This window comes from Lissotriton vulgaris, chromosome 2_1 (genome assembly GCF_964263255.1).
Source record: "Lissotriton vulgaris chromosome 2_1, aLisVul1.2, whole genome shotgun sequence".
Taxonomy (NCBI): domain Eukaryota; kingdom Metazoa; phylum Chordata; class Amphibia; order Caudata; family Salamandridae; genus Lissotriton; species Lissotriton vulgaris.
The window spans coordinates 1,482,674,451-1,482,691,571 of NC_141687.1; the positions used below are offsets into that span (position 1 = coordinate 1,482,674,451).

At 47.2% G+C, this 17,121-nt stretch overlaps 1 protein-coding gene across 1 annotated transcript in view; it reads right to left on the reverse strand.

Annotated features, from left to right (window-relative positions):
* Positions 1 to 478: 478 nt before the first annotated feature.
* The window catches only part of LOC147732801 (5-hydroxytryptamine receptor 5A-like), a 363,378-nt gene continuing 346,735 nt past the window's right edge, over positions 479 to 17,121 (reverse strand). Inside the window, exon 2 of the mRNA XM_086957358.1 lies at positions 479 to 1,125. Within this exon, the coding sequence (XP_086813484.1) occupies positions 793 to 1,125 (333 nt within the window). The 3' untranslated portion in view covers positions 479 to 792. The remainder of the gene's footprint in view (positions 1,126 to 17,121) is intronic.

Consider the following 17,121-nt stretch of genomic DNA (forward strand, 5'->3'; position numbering starts at 1 on the left):
CAAAGTGTGTTTCTCCTTGCCTTTCAGACTGTTTCCCGCAACACAGAGCTCTTCACACAGATGTACAACAAGCGAACATAAATTAAATGAATAACCAACCATCCAAAAATTGTATTTCAAAGTAGCTAAATATAACTCTCTGATACAATGACATGACCGGAAATGTTTTGCTCTTTGTGTATCACTGTGGGTGTTCTGAGTGATACAGTCACAGTGGGACGGCAATTGAAGTACTTTGTTTACAAGCTGATGTCAAACATCAACATGTAGGCATAAAAAACATCAGGCAGTGCACAGTCGATTGATTCAGCATGAACTGCAATAAAGACAAAGAAATGGGCCCTGTTGAATAGACTTAACAAATGTGAATGTTCTATTTGTGCTGCCAGGAATACTTTAAACTAAATCAATCCTGACAAAGCTAGGATTCTGTATCAAGCTTTATTTAATTTTTTTAACAAGTATAATTAATGGCCAGGTCCTGCAGCATTGACATTCTTGTCCGCGCATCTGCAAGATAATTGATAACAGCGTTTAATAGCAGGTACTTTTAGTGCATTGCCAGGAAATGTCTGTTCTTCACTTTCTGCTAACCCCACCGCTCTTGAAAGAGCGAGGTCTGCCTTGCTGATAACATGAATGGCGGTACACAGAGTTGTCTGGACATGCAATGGTTTTCTTTTCGCTTCACAAAATGGCGGCAGCCCTGATATCCACTGCTGCATTAAGAGTTGCTTTAGGGCAAAGACTGAGAGGAGAGTTGGAATTGAGTTCCAAACCAGCCATGTTTCCTTACCGCTGCCTCACAAAAAGGCTCTTGAAGGCATTGTTGTAGTTCTTGTTAAATGCCGTATATATGAGAGGATTGAAAAATGAATTTGAATAGCCTAGCCAGAGGAAGATGCTTTTCCAGACAGGGGGGATGTTGCAGGAGCAGAGGGGGCTTATTAGTTCCGTGATGAAGAAAGGTATCCAGCAAAGTACAAATACTCCAATTAAAATCCCCACCATTAGCGCAGCTTTCTTCTCTTTTTGTTCCCGCCATGTTTCCCCATCTGTTTGGAACGTGATAGTGGCGTGGCGGCCGGTAAACAGCATCTGCGGTTCGCGGGAAGCCTCCTTTACCTGAAAACACAAGCAGACACCAATTATCAGAGAGACCTGCTGCAGTCCACGTCTTTTGTTCTCAGAACTGCACTCTAGCCCTCAATACGAATGCCCACATACTTTTGAGAAGGCTGTTACAGAAAGAAGACAAAATTACCAGGGGAATCAGACGGTTCAGATCTGGAATTAAGACTTGACCCTGTTAATAAGTTCCTTAGAGAACTCTCAAGATTCTACACAGAACCTAAGTTTATTTAAGACAACCAGAGTCAATGACCATTGGTATTTTTAACACAAGGGGTGCACAATTAACTCCCCTCCTCCCCCCACCACACTGGGAAATTCGTAATGTGGACCTCAGGTGGAAAAACAAGAATTAATGCAGCAATAAGAATGAAATATCGTGAAATAGTAATGCAGCTGATATGCAGGTGGGGGTGCTGCTAATAAAGGACAGAGCAGAACAGGTTTACAAGCTTTAAGATTTTATTTCAAATAAATCAAGTGAATGCATTTGTTAAGTATAATTGCGTGTGAAATAAACACATTAAACTGACACAACTGTTTAGCGATTTTGCAACCTGCGCAGAGTGATTGCTGTCTAAGTTACCCGATTCTCGTTAAATCATGCTGTTTACGCTTTACTTACAAATTTCCACCTCCATTCTTCCCTTTTTCCCTTCACTATTTATTCATTTCTGTTCCTGCTCTACCCCTGTCCTTATCCCTGCCTCACTCCTTCTCTGCTCCTGCTATATCCCTCACCCCATTGCAACCTGCTTCCACTCTAACCCCTTCTTTAGCCAGCTCCTCCTCAACCCCTTATCTTGTCTCCGCCCTCCTTCTGGCCTGCCCCGGCCCCTAGAGTACTTCACCCTTCCCCTCTTTCCACATGTCACTTTCCAACCTCTCATCTTCAACGTGCTCTCGCTTTTTCATTCCATCCCCACCCTTCTCTCCAGATCATTGTATTTTGATATAAGACCTTGCATCACATTTATAGTTATCTGTAAAGAGAATCTCTACATGCGCTATATAAATCTGTATAAATAATATATCCTAGACATACAGCAGCACAACTGTATGTTGTCATATGCCCTGTGCCTTTTCATTTCCTCTACCACACTGGAATTATAGGCTGCACTATGGAAGTGTTAGGTCTATGTTCCAGTAAGATAAATGGACACACTAACTTCTCCCCAGTTCTTCATAAGTGGTCTGTATAACATGTCAGAAACCTTAAATGGCACCAGCAATCGCTATGCTTCCACTGAAACATCAAACATGTCTAAGCAATGTTCTAGAAATGCTGGGTCATTGCATACACCTATTTGCTCTTTCACCACCTAATATAGAAACTATATTTATTCTACCACATTTCAGATTTACCACTATTCCACTAAGAGCTGACAGGGTCACTCGTCCTTTACCAGACAATAAATGTACTTTGTACATTATTAGTAAAGACAACCCTCAAATATTCAACTGTACTGTTGGCCAAATTCCCAGACCATTCCCTTTCACCTGCATTTGGCTTGCTTCTTCTGTTACATATAGAGTTTCAAACAGCACAATGCCCACAGATCACATATTTACAGGTTTTTGCTTGAGGGCGCCCATCCTCACACAGGTCTCCAAACATGAGGCACAGCAGTGGCCAGTGCAGGTAAGAGCAGTGGGGTGGTGGGGCCTGATGCGAGGGGGGGGATTTCGACAGACGGCAAGAACTTAATTATTTATTTATTTTCCCCTTGTTGTCATCTGTTGAAATCCTCCCCCCCCCCCGGCCTCACCGCTCTTCCATGCAAGGCCCGCTGCTGATGAGGCGCCTTGACAAACACCATTCTCTGTTCCACCACAATGGACCTCGAGAGCTTGTGTTTTAGATGAAGATTTCCCCTCTCTGTTCCAGCTGCCAGCATGTGCCACTGAACTGCCCCAAACTTCTGTACCAGACCCACCCTACGTTTTTCCCCCTCAGCTCCCAATTCTTTTTGCTTCAACCCATTAATGGTCTGATCTGAGCTCTGTGGCGTGACAAGGAGGGCAATCGCTCTCAACTTATCACATCAGAAACAATGATCTACGGTCCCAAGCCCCTGTCTGATTTCCACAATGTCATGTACGTTCAAAGCATAATTTTGTAAAAGCAAATGAGAGTAGGACCCAAACCTTTTCTTAAGAGTCTGCCTCTGTTGCTACCAAATGTGGGTGATGCTGAATTCCAAGGGTGACTAGTCTTGATCCCTCCTCAGGCTTCTTTGCTGCACCACCTCACAGTTCCTGCCTCTCTGCCTGTTTCTTGGAGGTTCTTATCAGTCCCTGCTTCCTCTGTTTGTCAGTTTTCTGACTGTTCTCTTCCTTTTCCTGCCTCTCTTTCCTGCCCTTTTCTCCCCATTTTTCAGGGTCTGATCGTCCAATATAGGTCCCAGTCTCCAAAAAAGAGTGGCAGTGCCAATCACATGTAACCTCGGGCACAAATTAAGCTTTAGGCTTGGACTAATCTGACCTGGAAACCTAATTCTAACTGCCATAGAAGAGATAAAGAAGACTTGCAGTAATTTAAATATATGTTTATTTTGTAACCACAGATCATTGGACAGGGCATGAATCAGAAATAATTATGTGCACTTAATATTTCCAGTCTGAAAACCGCATGCTCTTGTATTGGACACCAATAGTTTCAATGAGGCTAAAACTCAAGAGCGCTCCAGTTGAATTTTACCATGGTACTCTATGTGCCTCGGGCCATACCATTAACAGGTAAGCTGGCTCTCCACAGATTCAAACACATATTCTTATGTGTCTGCATTGCCTAAGATGCATACATGCCTGGGTTACTTACCAGTAATCTTCATTACTCCTAGTCTGGAAGACCCTGTCCAATTCCTTACTAATGAGGTGTTACACCTCCAGAAACAGAACAAAGAACAGGAAATGCTGCAGGGTGACCGTCCCCCATATGAGCATAGCTTATGAGGGTATACCCTTCACAGCATTCCTCCTGAAATACCAAGCAAAGCCTCAGCGTCTGAAGTTATAAGTATTCCGGAGGGCCGTAAGAAATGGGATGGGGACTTCGGACTAGGAGTAATGAAGATTACCGGTAAGGAATCCAGGCATTCCCTCTACATCCTCCAGTCCCCATCACATTCCTTACTAATGAGGAATACCAAAGTGTCTCAGCCACACCTTCAGACAGTACAAGCCCAAATAAAAAGGACACCCATAGACCAAAATGCTGCAAACACAACATGCATTGGCATAGCCAATAGGTCTCGCCTTTGGGACCTTCTAAGTGTTTAGACATGCAACAGTTGATGTTGTTGCACCAAGGGTATTGTGCTGCATAACTAAATACTTATAAGGTCCCAAAAGAGAGACCTATTGGCTATGCCAATGCTTGTTATATTGTGTCAACATGACCACATTAGAGCTCTTTACACGAGCACCAGATTACATTACATAAGTCAGATTCCTCTTTTTAAGTCACAGGGAGAATAATTGATTGCCCAGAATCACAGGACGTGAAGCCGATGCCGGGACTGGAAGCTGGTGCAGAGTAAATACCCCGGCTTGAATCTAAAAAACACAGCAAGGGTCTAATTAGCAAAAGCAAATCTTTGAAAGCCACAGAAGGGACGTTATACATGTAGCACAGCTACTACTTAACAAGTGCGGCCGCAAAAGTGAAAGCGACCGCGCTGTGTTAATTAGTAACATGATCCAGGACAACAACAAGGGAGGAATGCAGCTGAGCGCCGCTGCTCACTCCCGAGACCCAAATGCCATGGGATTGAACGTTTATAGACAAGGCGGGACATGCACCCGTCTTTGGCCATTTGCGTGCTTTGATTATTGAAAGTTACACGCAAAGGCCAATGGAATGTTTGGGAGTTGCCAGACCCACACGGAGAAGTCTCTGGGAAGTTAGGAGTGCTCACAAGAAGCCTCCCATAGAGCAGCACATGTGCGCTCCGCTGTGCTAGGCTCGACCTAAAAAAGGACCCCACAACCATTGCTATGGGAGGACAGATAAGACAAGGACACAGGTAAAAGAGACACGGGTGAATGGAGTGGCAAGCAAGGCTCTCACACCAAGTAACATTATCCCAGGAAGTGCTTGTCACAATGATTGAGATGCAATATCCTTGAGAACCACAGTAACAGGACAAGAAGAGGACAGACCTGTGGCACCTCCAGGCAATCAATAATCTGTGGCAACTGGGCCTCCACTGGAACCCAAACCAGAGAAAGACAATTCTCCAAAACTGCACTACAAAGTGTAGGATGTGAAACTGAATACAGGAAACGAGCCCCTCTGAAGAGAACCACAGAGGGATAACACAAGAGAAAATGTTTATTTGTATAGGTCAAGTTGGGGTTCTGCAACATCCTTCCGATCCATCCGCAGTCCTTGTCTGTACCCAAACACCACCACATACTCAACACTCAGCATATGAGATACTGCATCCACACACTCTTCGGTCAGCGGTAGGCTGAATGTCTGCTCCCTTCAGTAAACCCTTCTGTCTCATAAATTCACACCCACAGGGATCATTCTTCTCCCAAGAACCGAAAGGACTAAGGGGCCAATGAACTAGCGAAGTTGATACTATTTACAAACTGCTTAATACAGAATAAAGCTCTATTGGTCAATTGCTTTTTAGTGCTTTACAAAAACACCTAATTCATTCTGTCACCCAATTGGCGCATCTTCCTGTAATTCGCGCCTCCATAGTCACTGGCTAATATGATTTTCAACTGTGATCTTTCTGCAATAAAGGTGTACATGTTGTGGTTTTCTCAAAAGAAGTTTAAACCTATTCCTGTCAAAGTAAAGCATCAAGCCAACGAAGGGCATAGGAGGTGTGGGATAATGTCAGCAAATGTATTTGAGGAGGATGGCCTAGTGAATATTGTGGCATAGAATAATAGAGGGTGACCTGAAAGTGGCTGAACAGCTTCTGCAGGCCATGGGGGCAGCAGGGATGCAGAGGGCTAGGTGTGGCCAGCATGAACTTGAGCATCAACACTGGATGGACTCACGCTTACTGGTTCTCTAAATCACGTGTTCGGTAGGAAACAGGTGTGTTTTAAATGATAATTCAGAAATGGGTCCAACAACCTAAACACGGAGATAGTTGGGAACATGCATACATGCATTTTTATTCTGGGCATTTGATATTGAATGCAAACATTGCTACAAAAAGCAAGGCAGCCCATTCAAGGGACGGTAGCAGAAGCATGGAGCAGAATTTGGTTCGTAGCGCCTCGCTGACACTAGATCAGCAAAACCAGGAAGTGATGAGGATGGACAAGGGGGGCAGCCAATTTGGACAGTGCTAAAAAACACACTATTTAGTCTGCTTTTACATCACACATATTTACAAACAGGTACAACAGTCCTAGTCTCAGGGGCAGGAAATGATTCGCCAAACATCACAACGTATTTTTAGACATGTGCGGAAGCAAGGATTAGAACCCAGTTCTACAAGTTCCCAGCCCCATCCGTCCCAAAAAGGAAATCCAGTTTTGCAACAATATTCAAATTCTTAAATAAACACCATTCAAGATGCTGTTATTTTGAGCCAAGGATGGCAGAAGTGTAGCGTCAAAGAGGATCAAAAATGAAGTCTTACCCAGAAAGGGTAAGGACTCTTTTGGACAAACTCCAACCGAACTGGGGTAGGGGACGAACAGAAAACAAATTCAAGCAGGTCTGCGACAGGCACAGAGCATTAAAAGGACTGGGTAAGCAGATGGATGCTTTGTACGTTTTATTTTTCTTAAACAAATTATGTCTGTCAACCACTACTTAAGGGTAAGCAAACACCCAGTGAAGAGTGACACCCGAGTACCCCTCTTAGCCACCCCCCTTCTCTTCTGCCAACACGTTTAGTTGACAACCATTGCAATTTAGCAACGAATGTCAACAACTACAGCAGCTCCGAACCCAAAATTAACAACTGTGAGCAGCCAAGAATGCCAGCCTGGTACAGCCTGAGCGGCTGGTGCCAGGAGAGGCATAGCTGGCGTGATAACTTGGTAATCCGGACACCTACACCCATTAAATTGCTCCAGATAACTAGACAGAATCAGGGTAAAACAGGGACTCAAACAGACACATCAACAAGCATTTACAATACAATGGTTTCGCCTTTGGAAAAGTTAGAGCTATTGGCATTGCTCATGACATTTCTTTTTTTTTACTGATAAACAAATGGCATTGTTATTTACATTGCCAACAGCTCTCACAGCCCACACAGCTCTCTCAGCCCACACAGCTCTCTCACAGCCCACACAGCTCTCACAGCCCACACAGCTCTCACAGCCCACCAAGCCAACACAGCTCACACAGCCCACACAGCCCTCACAGCCCACGCAGCTCTTACAGCCCACACAGCTCTCACAGTCCACACAGCTCTCACAGCCCACACAGCTCTCACAGCCCTCAGAGCCCACACAGCTCTCACAGCCCACACAGCTCTCACAGCCCACACAGCTCTCACAGCCCTCACAGCCCACACAGCTCTCACAGCCCTCACAGCCCTCACAGCCCACACAGCTCTCATGACCTCACAGCCCACACAGCCCACACAGCTCTCACAGCTCACATAGCTCTCACAGCTCTCACAGCCCACACAGTCCACACAGCTCTCACAGCTCTCACAGCCCACACAGCTCTCACAGCCCGCACAGCTCTCACAACCCACACAGCTCTCACAGCTCTCACAGCCCACACAGCTCTCACAGCTCTCATAGCCCACACAGCTCTCACAGCTCTCACAGCCCACACAGCTCTCACAGCCCACACAGCTCTCACAGCCCTCACAGCCCACACAGCTCTCACAGCCCACACAGCCCACACAGCTCTCACAGCTCACACAGCTCTCACAGCTCTCACAGCCCACACAGCTCTCACAGCCCACACAGCTCTCACAGCCCACACAGCTCTCACAGCCCACACAGCTCTCACAGCCCACACAGCTCTCACAGGTCTCACAGCTCTCACAGGTCTCACAGCTCTCACAGGTCTCACAGCCCACACAGCTCTCACAGCTCTCACAGCCCACACAGCTCTCACAGCCCACACAGCTCTCATACCCCACACTATGCTGCTGTCTCTAAGAGAATCACTTCCCAAATACAAAACAGATCTCAGTTTCAGAGATTCATTCCCCAAATGCAACTACAGACATGTGCTTTCCCAAGGAAATATACTGCAAAAATAAAACAAGCATTTACAAGTGGGGCGGGAGGGGGGGCAGGAACGGGCACACGGACAGCGGGAGAAGCCAAATGCCACTGGAGCTAGGTGGCCAGAGCGCCTTTCAAAAGTGGCCCGGATTGGGAAATGTTTTGCGTCATTGCGTACAGAAGGGAGCTGTAGTGACGCTGCTGCGTAGAAGAGACTTTTAACACCAATGCTGGCAGCAACACTCCAGCACAAGCCGGTACTGCACCCAGCTGCCCTGTCACCTTCTATTTCCGGTCACCTTCTGACAGGGACATTTAACACAAATGACTTTACTTTTTCGAGTTCATGGTAATCCCCAGATAAAAGCGGTGCAAGGGGAGAACATTATGGTGGCTAGTCAGTTTGGTCTAGCTTTGCCACTGCATTAATGCAGCGGGTAAAACTTCTGATTAGCCGTCGCAGCGCCTTTGGTGGCCACTTGCCAGAGATTGGAGTTTCAACTTAAGTTTACATGGATAGAGACCGTAGCATGTTTTAGGTAAAAGGATGCTATCTACGTCTATCTATCTATTGGCTATAGAGATAACACACTACAGTGCGGCATGTGAAAGCGATTTGGAGACCAAACGAGTTGGTTACAAAATGTTTAAACCCACTAAAAGTACACTTTTCTCAAAATGCTTCCTTTAAAAACGCCTTTCTTTATAGCAGGCACCATTTATGACAACACAGTTCAAGTAGACAAATGAGCAAATATTCAAACAGTTAATTGAGAACATACCTACACGGTTCACAGAAGCACGTGGTTAACTGGCTAAACTAGCACACACATTAGTTAGTGGTCAAACCAGGTGCCTGTAGCACAACTCTCCACTTCTGGGCAGTCTCCAAGAATAGCACGTGCAGCCAGTCAATTAAACAGAAGGGGTCAAAGGTAAATAATCGCTTTGTATGCATTTTATGTCTAGCGGCGCCCAAAGTGAATATGCGGTGCTTGTGCTCAAGGATGGTCCCATTTGCAGACCCGCTTCCGCCTGGCCCTGTCACCGGGAAGCTGTCACTGCGGCGCCCGGCTCCAAGCGCTAACAGTAAACATCTGCCGCCTGGGATGGGGAATGTAACGGATCTGATGGGAGGGGAGGCTCCGGGACGAGCCTTCTCTGGTCCTGCACACTCCTCATTTTCAAGTTGTCCAGACCGATGACACACTACATACACTTAAGCCCCGCAACGCCCCCCCCCCAGTTGTAAACAGGCCGGGAGGGGGTGAGGCACGGGCCGTCCCCTCTCTCTGAGTCACCCTCCCTCCAGTCGGCGCATCGTCGGGGAAACTTCCATAACTTTCCATGAGTTCCCAATCCCCCCCGGGCCGGACCTTACCTTGCAGCATGGCCTCGAGTTTCTTGCGGTCCACTCGGAAACGCTCATCCATCCATTCGGGGTCGGGCGGGCTGTGCGGGCCGCTCAGGTCGTCCTCGGAGCCGGGCAGCGGGGAGTCGGCGCTGTGCTCGCTGTTGGAGCCCTGGTCCAACTGCTGCTGATGCAGGAGGTACCTGCCTGCCCCGCAGAAGGGGTCGCACTGCGCCGCCATGGCAGGGTCCGGGGTCCTGCTGCTGGGCTCACCTTGCTCTCTGCTTCTTGTAGCGCCCAGGCTCTCTCACCTCAGGTCTGCCGCAGCGCTCCTCTCACAACCTGTGCATGATACTAGTTTTAAATCGTCCTGATAACACGGACAGGAGGGGGGGCGGGAACGGCTACAGGGGGGCAGGAAAGGCACGGACAGCGGGAGGGGGGGCGGCAAAGCACAGACAGCAGGAGGGGGCGGAAAAGGCACGGACAGCAGGAGGGGGGGCGGGAACGGCAAACTGCACCAAAAAGAGCACTCACCTGGACTTCTTCCGGCGGCGGTCGGCCGCGGAATGGTAAGAAAACAAACGGACTACAAAAAAAAATAAACCCCTCCCACGACCGCGATGACGATCGGAGAGGGAAGAAATCGCGGGAACGCCCACGAATCTGGTCCGGCCATGACGGACAGATCTCTGTTCCAATGGCTAGCCTCCATTTATGGAGCTAGCCAATGGAACAGAGGGGCGGATTCCAAGCCACACTCTTTCTAAAATTAGATTTCGCCTGCGCCGAAAAGCTGCGCAGAGCGCAGCGTTCGGCGAGGCGAAACCTAAACATCCACGGATATGCAGCAAGCAATGACCGCCCCTGTAGCTGCTAGAACAGTCTCAGAAAGTCTATAAGTGTTTTTTCCAGCGGGGTCACTCACAAATGCTAACACCTCATGGCTAATTCACAGAAAGTTATTATTAGATTACATCCCTGTGCTCTTTCTTCTCCACAAATGATTCTGTTTTCATAGGACTACAGTGTTGCTGAAAAACTGAGTTCCTTAATATAGGGTAAAGTTATTACTGGCCTCGTGACGGTACTTACTGATCCTCTCTGAGACGAACGCCCCAGTAAGGGGTGGCTGATTCAAAATGCTGGTATTAATTGCTGCATGCTGTGCTTTGAAGTAAATCTGTTTGAGGGGTCCCCAGATTTACCAGGATTCACTACTGCCCTTCTACAGAAGAGAAGAGCATCAGATAATGTATGTTCCACTTTGATGCAGCATCTGGGAAAGCCCTTTACCTCCCACCCTTACCAAGGATGTGCACAGCCCTCCTGGGAATACAGAATATTTGCTGTAGGAAGGGACTGGGCCTATTTTTGCTGGGAACACTAAGGTGTCAAACTTGAGGCGAAACCCAAGTCCAACTGCCATTATGGTCAGCACAAGCAGCCTACGTATCTGGGTAGCTTGGTGTATCAAAGTCTAGCTACAAGGAACCAGATATCATGTTCTTCGATCAGTCTAGTGCTCTGGAGTCCATGTCTGAGCGTAGAAATCTTCACCAAGTTAGTCACTGTCCCCCTATGTTAGGATCCTTAATAGTCAGCCTGACTTGCGCTTGTTGCGGGTCACTTCCATATGTTTGGTCTTAAATTTTGAAAAGCAACATCCTACTAATAAGCCTTGATGGTGCAATGCACCATAACACACTTTAACTCCAGAGAATTGTGTCTTTTATGTTAAAACACTTTCTTTTGACACACAAACCCAAAACAGACACAAAACACTGCTAAAAAAACCTTGAGACTCCACTACTTTTCAAACTCATAACGTACACTGCAAATAACATATTTAAAATGTAAGTTGCCTAAGCTGCCATTAAAGAGTCCTGTGGAAGTGCTTGTCCTCTATTGTGGTTTGGAGACGTGCCGACTCACTCACTCAATCTCTTTGACAACTACACAAGACTCTAGGACACAGTGAAAGGTTGCAAGAATGGGTATTACGGAAATGACAATGCACTGATCTACCTCAAGCTCTTAGAAGAATCAGGGACCATCATTATGCGTCTGCATGCCGGTGTGGTCCTCTTCTGCAAAGTGCTTGCGCTGGCCATTACAAGGACAGCCGACCGCACAAGCCACAGCATTATCGATAAATTGTGTAGCAGCAATGTTGAGACGTGCCAATAGTGCCCCTTTAAAATACAGATGTGAAGTGTCACGACTCTCTCGTTAAAAGCATTACAGCCTGTTGGACTTGGCCCTTTTCCCCCCAAAATTTTCCCCATTCACCCCCTAATTTAGGATGTCTCCCCCATGGTAAAGGTTACTGTATAGGCCATGTGTGGTGTGAGACGCCATGTTATTGTGTAATGTCATGCAATGGTGTGTACACTTATTTTCCCTCATTGTGTAAAATGTACCCTGATGAAATGCTGTATTTGAAATGGCTGGCAAGGCTATGTGTTGTTCCACCTGACTGGAGTGGGTTAGAGGTCTAGACTTTAGGTACCCAGCCACCCCAGCATTTGGAGGGAAAGCCTGGCACCCAGGGTACTCTCCTCCTCCCCCTGAGCCAGTTTAAACCAGTTCACCAGAGAATTCCAGAAGCTGCAGGCACTGCCTGGGAGGTGGGGTGAGGAGGGTATAAATAAGGGGGATGTGCCACCATGTGCAGAGACAGAGCTGGGAAAGGAACGTGAGGGGACCTGCTGTCAGGGAATACTGCCACTTGGGCCTGTGTGCTGGACCCTGCACCCATCCATTGAGGAACCGGAATTCATTTCCAGCTTAGCGAAACATATAGTTGCTTTTTATAATTAGCGTGATGCACCTAGTAAGACTAACAAAGGAGTGCAAACATTAATATACACACGAAAGGAAGTAATTTAGGAATTAGCATACACCATACTGCATGTTTTTGTATCTAGACAACAGACATCACTGCTTGAGTCAACTGACGCCATTTTGTGGCCTCGTTCGATCCCTGCATTAACAAGCCCTATCCTTGCATTTTACTAAAGCCGTTCCCCTGAGAAATAGCCCAACTGTTGCAAACTGCTGTTTCTGCTCGTCAGGCCTGTCACGGTTATAGGTAGAAGGAGGAGGCTGGATAAGCACATTCCGAGGGGTACTGCACGGACTCTCTCGGAGTTAGCATAAGGGAGTCACCCACACAACCTTGCTTTAATGAGATGAGCTAAACCCAGAGCGCTTTGTTTCCCATATATGGTCTTTCCCTCTGCACCAACCTGTACCAATTGTATTTTTCCATCTTGGGTAACGGTTTCGAAATGTAACAGTATATATGTGATGTTCTGACAATGTGCCAGCAGTCTTCTTGGCGAACCTCGTGGGGTTAGGTCGCAAGGAGCTCCTCTGGCAGAGCTTGTTTGTTATATTAAACGATTGGACCTTCTACACTGCCAACAGACTGATTATTGGAAATTGGTATTGGGCTAGTTGTAAGTATAGCTCTAATTGGGTTGTAATAATAATTTTCGGTACTTCACCATCACCCCCTACTGTCCCCAGGGCTAGTGGACGCCCCACTTCAGGAGTTCAGGCAGCTGTTCAGGAGGAGGGCCACGCTACAGTGGAGGATGGTGTCAGCCTACCGCCCTGTTTTGATGAAGCCCCCACTGACTGTTGGCCTGGCCCAGTAGTGCCTACTGCTCAGTCCCCCGGGCCCTTGAAGAGGGAGGGCCCCCCTAGGTCCCTGAAGTGCCAGGACCCTGCACCACGAAAGCGCCACACCCAGAAGTGCCTAGAAGGGAAGGTGCATTGTGGACTGGACCCCCCCAGGGGGTGAGGAATGTTACCCTGGGGCCCCTGGAGCTTGCTGCTGGGACTGTCCACCTCCCTAGCACTGGGTCTGCTGGAAGCGCTGTGTGCCAAGAAGCGCTGTGGTGCCTGCCAAACACTATAATCTTGAAGCTGTGCCTCTTCATAGCGCTGTGTCTGCTTAGCACCGTGTGGCCTTCAAAGGAACTGAGGCCCCCTGAACTGGGCGATCGCATGACTGACTGCCTATATTGTGGTGCCCCATGTTAATAACAAGTTATGCTAATGTAGTTGGCCCCAGTTATAGCGAGAAGGACACTGTCCCCCCTGTTTTAGCCTATACCAAAGGGAACGTAGGCTCATGTCTGATGCCCCTTGCTAAGATGATTCCGCTATGGTAATGCTAATGCTCATGCCCCCATAGTAGGTGTGATTATGCCTGCCTAGGCCTGATATTAAAGTTGCATGCCTATGCCAGATGTTGATTCTAGGTGTTTAAGGTTCCATCTTGCAGGAGGTGCTAATGCCAGGCCAGCTGTGTTTATGCCTAGTGTCCTATGTTATGCTTATAGCCTACTGCTAAGGTGATGCCAAGGATTAATGCCTGTGTTTGTCCTGCAATACTGACCTTGTGTTACATACCAATTGATAACATTCTTTTTATTTTCAGCCCTGGACACTAATGGACTTACTTACCTTTTTCTTACTTTTCCCATTTTTCCTTGTAAATAATCCCCCTGGTATCCATTGCCCTGGTGCCAGTTGGCGCCCGATTGTGATTACTGTCAATTACTGTGTTTGACTTTTGCAGGTTGGACCTAATACAGAAGTTATTCTTTTTCCAACCATAAGCGGTGTCATGTCTCTTTTGTGGTGTGCCTGGTGTGTCGTCTGTGGGTACTGCGTGGATGCTTCACACATGTCCTCAGGAGTTTGGCTTGCCCGCTCTGCTCCATGCTTCCCCCAGTAGAATTGGCTACCCCATTTCTAACACAGCCCTTCAAGGATTTGCCAGGGCTGTGCCATTAAACACACCAAAGTGCTGTTAAGCAGTACCTACACAGTCAAGAAAGTATATTAACACCCAATTAACCCTGCTATGGGGCAGCAGACAGAATAAGGACATGGGGCCTGATGTACCAAAGGGTTTTACCCATTCTGTGTCTAAGGGGAAATATGTTGATGCACAAGGCTGCTTACTCATAAGGCTAATCCTTCACCGTCATAGGACCGAAAACATGGAACAACCTCCCTGAACAGATTAGAGCCGCCTCTCCACTTTTTGAGTTCCGCAAGAGGATGGAGATCTGGATCTTAGGGTACCTCTGCGGGGACTATACGCCTGCACACCTGCTCAAGTGCCTGGATACCCTCACAGGTGATTAGTGCGCTACACAAATCGCTATAAGACAAGATAACATAACATTCCTTTGGAACCAAGAATGACCCATGCTACAAAGGCTTTATAACACATGTACAAGAATACAGTTTACTGATAAAGTCCCCTTAGCAAAGCAAGCGGCTACCTATTCCAGGTATGCAATTTACATAACTTTGTCCACTACTGCATTCCCTTTCCTTTCTTGGATACACCTATGACAAGGACAATGATAGGACAGGGGAAGACACAATGATAGACCAGGGTTGACCAACCTATGCTGCAAGAAAAGGTAAATTATGCTACGTAATTCAGCACATTTTGTGGCAATATTGCTTAACAATGTTGTCATTTTTACATGTTAATACTGTTGGGGCAAAAGTTTAACCTTGCTAGTATGAATTGAATATTAAAATACTACATTAACGTTACAGTGCTTTTAGTAACTTTTTTGTTAAAATCTGTAAATTATGCAGCAAATGATGGAATATGTTGCACATATAACTGTAGTGGTATTGCCCTGACTATCATGCTACTAAACACTGCGCCAAGCGACAAGAGCATCAATCTGGTTGCTCGGCACTACACCAAAGGGCTTTACACACAGCATCATAACATGTACAACACTATGCCAACTACGCACTCCACCGCGGTGTAACTTGACCCATCTGAAAACGTGCTTTGGCACCCCACGTAGAGAGGATGTAAATTTAAATATAAACTTATAAGAGATACTACAACTGCCAGGCATATTTTATTGTCTCTATACAAAGCGCTATAACGTCTCAATTAAAGCGCTATAACGTCTTTTTTCTTCACATTTCGCATTGTGATCCGAACAATGCGAAATGTGAAGAAAAAAAGTGTCACTAGAAGTACCGTCTGGAACCTTAAATACTACTAGTTCTTCTGAGTCTCAACATGTGTCTCTACATTTGGAGGTTTACACACACGAAGCCAACTTGTCAACTTTGAACAAGGCGGAAAAGCGCGTCACTTACGGATGGGCACCTTCAGGTGTTCCAGGCGGCGAGCGCTGTGCAGCAGGGCTCCGAGGTGGCGCTCCAGATGGGCCCCCTGCTGGCATACCGCACCCACCTCCGCCTCCAGTTCCTCGAAGATGCTGCCAGCCTGGCGGGAGAGCTCGGACAGCTGACGCAGACCCAGCAGCAGGGCTCGGACGCTCATCTCCTGCAGTGAGCCCACCTGCAGCCCGGGACCCGCCGTGCTGGGGCCACCAGGCCCCACAGCCCGCTTGTGGAAAGGCATCCCGACGGCAGGCTCCCCAGAAACCCTTCAGGGATCACAGCTCATCACCATGTGGGAGAACCAGAAAAAATCCGAAATAAAATCTCACTACCTACAGGTTTCCTTTGTGTTGTCCCGTGGTTCTTCGGAGGCCTGGTGGTTTCCTGCTGGTTTGTTCCCCTTGCAGGCAGGAAGCAGAAACCAGAGCTTGTTGTCACTTCTCATGTGTTTTGTGCTGCGGCTGGAAACCAATGCTTTGTATGCAATATACTTTATCCTTGTAAAATAAAATATTTTATTTTAATAAATCTCATTTTAAAAGCCACAGGGGCAACACCACACAGGAAAGAGCACAGTTTTCCGAGCACTGTGCACGGAAACAGTGTCTGGGCTAAGTTGCAAGTTGCTGACACGACTCCACTGCTGAGCTCCGCTGCCACCTTGTGTGTTAAAATTCAAACAGGAAAACTAAAGCCTGCCTCCTTGCTCTCTTCCCCACCCCCTGGCCTCTCCACACACACATACACTGCCTGTGAAAGGGGAGGGGTGGAAAGCTGACAGCCACACTGGGAAACAAGAAAAATTGTTCCCGGATAGCAAGCAGTTATAGACAAGCGCGCGCGACTCGCGCTGAAGGTAAAAAAGACGAGGAGAGGAGGAGGCAGCAGGGGGAGGGGAGAGAGGAGGGGGCTGCGCCTGTTTCCCTTGCGGGAGCGAGCAGGAACCATCTGTTTGCAATTTAATTACAAACAGATGGTTTTGAAAGCTCGCTCCCGCAATGGAATCACCAAATGTGCATGCGTTGCTATTGAAGGCAATGCAATACGTGCATGTTTTAGGGCGAAAAAGCGAAACGATTACTAAAGGTCTCTCCTAATCAGCGCATGCGCGCTGCATAGGCGAGACCTAAAAAGGTTCGATCAAGAGAAAAAGCACAAGCATAAAAGAAATCAGGACCAGGCGGAATCCTGCACACCAAGCCCAAAATTCCTATGCATAACATTCAGCAAGCAATAAAGGTGTACAAAAGTATTCAGACCAGACCAGGTAGCCG